General features: G+C 37.1%; 1 protein-coding gene across 2 annotated transcripts; it reads left to right on the forward strand.

Moving 5' to 3' along the window:
* Positions 1-758: 758 nt before the first annotated feature.
* LOC117637134 (TMV resistance protein N-like) lies at positions 759-6,030 on the forward strand. Of its 2 annotated transcripts, none has more exons than XM_034371942.1 (6): positions 759-818; positions 971-2,225; positions 2,363-3,455; positions 3,577-3,852; positions 3,968-4,954; positions 5,039-6,030. In XM_034371942.1, the coding sequence occupies exons 2-6, from the start codon at positions 1,714-1,716 to the stop codon at positions 5,846-5,848; spliced, it is 3,678 nt and encodes a 1,225-aa protein (XP_034227833.1). In that variant the 5' UTR covers positions 759-818; positions 971-1,713; the 3' UTR covers positions 5,849-6,030. The 2 variants fall into 2 exon arrangements, with proteins under 2 accessions (XP_034227833.1, XP_034227834.1); XM_034371943.1 differs by having other exon boundaries at positions 818-1,575; positions 1,701-2,225.
* Positions 6,031-6,789: the final 759 nt, after the last annotated feature.

The following is a 6,789-nucleotide window of genomic DNA, read 5'->3' on the forward strand; positions in this document are numbered from 1 at the left end:
CCATATTTGTACAATTTGAGTGACAAAGTCAAAAGAATTTTTCACAGAAAAGAATTGATTTGTAGGCTAAAGAAAAATCAAATCATGATATATGTCATGTTACCAATTAATTTTTAAGTGGAAAATGTTGGGAACACTGACTTATATCATGATTAGATTTTTCTTTGGGATGGGCGGCCAATTTTGAAACGTATTAGCTTCTTTGAGAAGCCGGTGCAACATTTATGCGTGCGAGGAACACTCAGTGGATTGATGCATCAGAGAAGGCAAAATAATGATGTCATTCGGACAGACTTGGGCAATTGATCCGGCAACAAGTCTTTCACCAAGTTGGTCCCTTCAGCCTCGTTTGTTACGGAAGATTGTTTTGGCATGAACTATTCTCAGAAATTGTCTTGGCTTGAATTGGCTTGAGTTGAATAACACTTAACCGATGTTTGGTGATGCTTGAATTGAGACCAAATTTAAATTGATTAAAATATCAATAAATACGATGATATATTTCAACTTCTGTTCTTCTGTACGAACGTGGGTTAAAAATATTTCAAAGTTTTATTTAATAAGGTTTATTTTTTAGGTTTATACGGGTTTTAAATTTGAGGGCATTTGTGTCTATTTAAGTGAGAGTTTTGCTATATTTGAAATATTTTACAAAAACGGACATTTTTGAAATTAAGGATCAAGTTTTGGCTATTTTGGATAAATTCTCAATCTTTAGGTACATTGAAGAAATTAAAGAACCACTGGAGAGGGAGCGCCCTGGAGCTGTTTCTTGTTCAGGTATTCTTGTTTTGTCAGCTAGGGAGGGTGTTGTTCGGGTAATTTCCTTCACCTTTCTTTTCCTTTGACCCGACTCTCTTCTATAAAACAGAGATCTCAAGTTTAATTTATTCTTCCCATTCATCCCTCTCAAAACAGAGATCCATTTATCTTTTTTCTCTTTTGGGCTTATGGATTTGTATTTCTGCAGCAGATAAACACATGGGATAATCAGCTGTTTTTTGGAATCATTTGCGCATAAACGTAGTGAAATGTTATCCTTAAAACTTAATTTGAGATCTTCTAGGGTGAGAATAGCGGTAAGTGTGAATGGATAAAGTCTGGTTTCACCAGTCTCATCTGAGGATGGGCATTTGATCTTTGTTCTTCTAGGATGCAACTGGCTGTTAGCTAAGTAGGGAACATGAATCATTCACCCTCTAAAGATCTTTGCAACTGGCTGGCTGTGAATAAAATAAAATAAAAAAATAAAAAATTCTCACCACACCAAGAATAAAAATAAATAATTGGCCCGATAGTCTTCATTGACCCAAGAGAAACCGTGTGCTCGCCTCGCCACTACATGGTTTCCAACTTCTCCCTCTTTCCCTCTCTGTCTCTTTTTTGAGGCTGTTAGCTTTGCTTCTTACTGTTGGTTTCTCTCTGCATTTGTTCAGGTAACATTAAGATATAACATTTGCAGTTCTTGTTTCTTTAGAATTGTGCTCATATCATATGTGCAGTACATATTGTTTCTTTAGAGTTGAATTTCTCTGTTTCTCTCTGCTGAATTGGAAGTACAAAGTAACATGTTTGGTAAGATGATCCAAATTTCAATCCTTTTCATTTTTCAAGCCATTTATGATCGTCTTCGTTTTTATTCAGTTGAGTGTTTGAATTAGCGAAGTTCTTTTTTCATTGAGTAGTGTTTGCTGCAGCAGCAGCAGATTACCAATGGCGTTGAGCACCCAAAGAGCATCTGCTTTTCTTCCTTCAGCTGATCAGTCGGCTCCTCCTCAATGGAACTACGATGTGTTTTTGAGTTTCAAGGGTGTAGACACTCGAAATGGCTTTGTGTCCCATTTATACCACGAATTGCAGCACAGGTGCATTAAAACATTCAAGGATGATCCAAAGCTTGAAAGAGGGACAACTATTTCTTCTGAGCTCTTCAAAGCAATCCAAGAATCAAGGCTTGCAATCGTTATTCTCTCGCCAAACTATGCTTCTTCTTCCTGGTGCTTGGATGAACTTACAAAGATTCTCCAATGTATGAAATCCAACGGCACAGTTCTGCCTGTGTTTTTTAATGTGGATCCCTCCGATGTGCGAAAACAAAGCGGCAGTTTTGCAGGTGCCATCACTGAGCATGAGAAAAGGTTTAGGGAAGACATAGGAAAGGTGAAGCGCTGGAGAGCTGCTTTAACAGAAGTTGCCAATTTATCTGGGTTTGATTCAAAGAATCAGTAAGCAACTTCTCCATATGTCTTAATATTAATATATACTTGGGTTTTTCATAAGCCAATTTTCACTTTGATGTACCTTTAGACCTTGTTATATCTATGGCTTATACTTTTGACTTAATCATTGTTCTTCCTTGTAGGTGTGAAAGAAAGCTCATTGAAAAGATTGTTGAATGGGTGTGGGGGAAAGTGCATCACACATTGAGATTGTTAGATTCCACAGAGTTAGTGGGACTTAAGTTTACACGTGAGCAAATAGACTTGCTTTTAGCTCCTACAGATGATGTCCGTTTTATAGGGATATGGGGGATGGGAGGCATTGGCAAGACAACCATTGCTAGGCTTGTTTATGAAAGCATTTCTTTTCATTTTGAAGTTCGCTGCTTTCTTGCTAATGTTAGAGAGGCTTCTGAAGGTAATCGTCTTGTCGATCTACAAAAGCAGCTGCTTTTCCCGATCTTGAAGGAACAAATTACTCAAGTTTGGAATGAAGAGTGGGGGACCTATTTCATTAAGAATTGCTTATGTAATAAAAAGGTTCTTCTCATTCTTGATGATGTGAATGCATCAAGCCAACTAGAGAAATTTGCTAAGGAAAAGGATTGGTTTGGTAAAGGGAGTATAATCATCATTACAACTCGTGATGAACGGTTGGTTAAAAAGCATGATATGGAGATATCATATAAGGTACAGGGATTAAATGATGATAAGGCTCTTAAGCTCTTTAGTCGAAACGCCTTTAAAAAATTTGAGCCTGAGGAAGGTTTTCGGGAATTGTGCAATTGCTTTGTAAATTATGCTGGAGGCCTTCCATTAGCTCTTAAAATTTTGGGATGCTCTGTGTATAAGAGAGATCGAGATGAATGGAAAAATGAATTGGATAAGCTACGGAAAATTCCTAAGATAGAAATTTTCAATTTGCTCAAAATTAGTTTTGATAGACTAGATGAGATGAACAAGAATATATTTCTTGATGTTGCATTTTTCCATAAGGGGAAGGACAAGAAGAAAGTAATTGAAATACTAGACAGTTGTGGCCGTTGTGGTGGGATAAATGCTCTAGTTGAGAAGTCACTCTTAACTTTTGATATTTTAAACAACATTGTTGGGATGCATGATTTGATACAAGAAATGGCATTTCAAATTGTTCGTCAAGAGTCTCCTGAAGAGCCCGGTGGACGCAGTCGATTGTGTCATCATAATGACATCATTCATGTATTGATAAACAATACGGTAAGAAGTTATGTAGAAAATACCAATTTTTATTTGTTGTTTTTAAGAAATTTGATTTCTTTTTAACTCAATATTAGACTTAAATGTGGAATTAACCTTTCCCTTACTATATATATTACAGGCAACTAACAAAATTCAAGGCATCGCCTTAAGCATGGTGAAACTTGAAAAGGCGGATTGGAATTGTGAAGCATTCTCTAAGATGATTAACCTGAAATTTCTTGAAGTTGATAATGTGATCATTTCCTCAATCCCCAGAATTCTTCCTAATTGCTTAAGAATTCTGAAATGGAATTGGTATTCTTCCAAATATCTCCCATCAAATTTTCAACCGAATAAACTTGTTTCACTTGAGATGCAGGACAGCAAACTAGTTCGGCTCTGGGATGAACGAATTGTAAGATTACTGACCATATGCCATCTTACGAATTTTTTGAAAAAAATGAGTAAAAGTTTAAGTTTTTTGGTTACTAATTATATATTCTACTATTTTTTCATGTAATATTGTACAGGACTTGCCCAATTTGAAATACATGGACCTTAGTTGGTCTCAAAACTTAGCAGCAACCCCAAATTTCACTGGCATTCCAAAACTCCAGATGTTGGATCTTAAAGGGTGTGAGAATTTGGTTGAGATTCACCCGTCCGTTGCATATCTCAAATGGCTTACAGATCTAATACTATATGGATGCAAAAGTGTTAAGAGTCTTCCAAGGGAGGTAGAAATGGATTCTCTTATATATTTAAGTCTTTGTGGTTGCTCAAAACTGAAAAAGATTCCAGAATTTTCAGAACAAATGGAAAATTTGTCAAAGCTTAGTTTGAGTGGGACGGCCATTGAGAAATTACCTTCATCAATTGGACGTCTTGTTGGCCTTACTTCTCTGGATGTAAGAAATTGTACAAATCTCTTGGGTCTTCCGAGCGCAATTTGTAATTTGAAGTCTCTTAAAGCACTCTGTGCGGATGGAAGCTCTGTTGAAATGATTAAAGTACGTAGATCACAACCTAATAAATCAAGGTTTTGGTGGGGCCTCCAAAGAAAGGCTTTTGTGTTGGGTTCGCTACATGGTTTATGGTCTTTAAAGCTTTTGGATCTGAGTATTTGTGGTCTTTGTGAAGGGGATATTCCCGTTGATATTGGCTGCTTGTCCTCTTTAGAAGAATTAAACCTTAGTCGAAACAATTTTGTTAGCCTTCCTGCAAGCATTGGATGTCTTCCTAAGCTTAAGTCACTTAAGGCGAATGGGTGCCAAAAGCTTCAACAATTGCCCCATCTCCGCTTTGGATTGGTTGAGAATGACTTCTACAGTATTAGAATATACACAGAGGATTGCACTTCCTTAAAAATGTTGCCAAAGTTGAGCATAAAAAACAGAAGAAGAAGTTATGTTGGGTTCGTGTTGAGTTGTGTGAATTGCATTGGATTGGTTGAGAATGAAGGCTGCGATGCTATACTTGGAATGCTCTGGATTGGTCTGGATTGGGGATTCCTTCAGGTTCTCTCTCTGTCTCTCTGTCTCTCTGTCTCTCTGTCTCTCTGTCTCTCTTTGTTTGCTATGTTAATATTATACATGGTACAGGTACCTCGTTGGAATATTCCCACTTTCCAAATTGTAATACCTGGAAGTAGAATTCCAGAGTGGTTCAATAATCAAAGTGTAGGAGATTCCTTAATTGTGGAGCTACCTCCATGTACCATGTCCATTTGGATTGCTTTTTGTGCTGTCTTTGAAGAAGGTGCCCCTGTGGATCACCCAAATCCACCTCATGACCTCTCTACCTATTTTCGAATTGAATGTCGCCCAGGAGAAGGTGGCCCTGTGCGTTGTAATCCCATTACTAAAGGCCATCTACTGTCACCTCACCTTTGGGTATCTTGTTTATATCATTATGTAGTCCACAAAGAATGCAATCAGATGAAGATTTCATTCCGTACCTTTTATGACCTTTCAGACAGAATATATTGCTCGGGTATAAGGAAGTGTGGGTTCCGTTTGGTGCACAAGCAAGACGTGGAAGAACTTTACCAAATCATGATGATGAACCATTCCATCGACATCAGCACAAAAGCTACTTCTCCGCACAATTCTCACAATTCTGCTGGTGCAAGTGGAAGCTCTCACCAAAAATCTCTCTGCCGCAAAAGCTATGCTCTTTCCAAATGGTTTTTAACAAAACTTGTAAAGATTTTCTCCCTCTTTTTAACAACTGCAATTTTTATGAAATCGTTCAACAATAGTAAAAAATGGGGGCGCATTGGACTTTTGATTTGGAGGGTAACCACTTTCATTTGCTTCTTCGGTCTTGCACCTCCTTATTTTTTGCTATTGTTGAAAACTTTAATAAAAGCTGTGATTCTTAAAAGAGCAGCTAAATTTTTGCCAACATAAATACTTGAAAGGCCGATAACGCTCTTCTCACAATTAGTAAGTCACTGCCATGTCTAGCCATAAATTTATCATTAGATTCATCTCTTATTGTTTGATCACAATTTACAATTCGTTAGATCCATACAGTTATAAGGATCTGTTTGACTGCTATAGTTTTACAAAGTTCCTTTTTCTATGTATGTATATATGTGTGTGTGTGTGAGGGGCATCTTTCTCAAAACTTGTCCTTGAATAATATATACATTTTGTGGGTTTGATAAAGTAGCGTTATATGTTAAATTTCTTGATTAAATTTCTTGAGCAGCTGTACTAAGTCAAGGTCCGACTTATTCATGTTATTCATGTCAATTCTCTGGCGGTAAAACAGCTCGATCAAGTTCCAAAAAGGGGTTTTCTTGAGAAGCTTCTTCTGCCTTTCATTGAGCTTGTCCTTTATGTCTCTAATGATGCTGTTGAAAGCATAGGCATTGCACCGAAATTGGACATAGTTCGGGTGCTTTGCTTTCCGATCATAGTTTGGCTTTGGCTTTGGTTTACTCTTTTGAGCCATCGTTTTGATTCTGCGCTTTGTTGGTTTTCAGCTTCATTCTTTTGTGGTGACATTTCTTGTTCCATTTTGTGATATGCACTGCAGTTTGTGGTCAAAATCAGCAACAAACAACCAGAAACTGCTGTTCAAAATTTGATGTGAAAAGAAACCAAAAGGCAAAAACAGTACTGAAACTAATATCAAAACACATTTAACTTCATGAACAGTTATAACATTCCCATAAACCCTAGCAAAAAGCACTCTGAAATTGAATTATGGAACCAGAAACTGCATTGCAGTTTCTAGTCAAAATTTGCTACAAACAACCAGAAATCAAAAGGCAAAAACAGTACTGAAACTAATATAAAAACACATTTAACTTCATGAGCAGTTATAACATTCCCATAAACCC

Source organism: Prunus dulcis, chromosome 8, assembly GCF_902201215.1.
Source record: "Prunus dulcis chromosome 8, ALMONDv2, whole genome shotgun sequence".
NCBI classification, from domain to species: Eukaryota; Viridiplantae; Streptophyta; class Magnoliopsida; order Rosales; family Rosaceae; genus Prunus; species Prunus dulcis.

Bases quoted from the DNA above. Each gene is read 5' to 3' on its own strand.
- LOC117637134 (XM_034371942.1), top strand. From the start codon at position 1,714: ATGGCGTTGAGCACCCAAAGAGCATCTGCTTTTCTTCCTTCAGCTGAT. The intron at 3,853-3,967 runs GTAAGATTACTG...AATATTGTACAG, and splicing joins GGCTCTGGGATGAACGAATT to GACTTGCCCAATTTGAAATA. The intron at 4,955-5,038 runs GTTCTCTCTCTG...TACATGGTACAG, and splicing joins TGGATTGGGGATTCCTTCAG to GTACCTCGTTGGAATATTCC.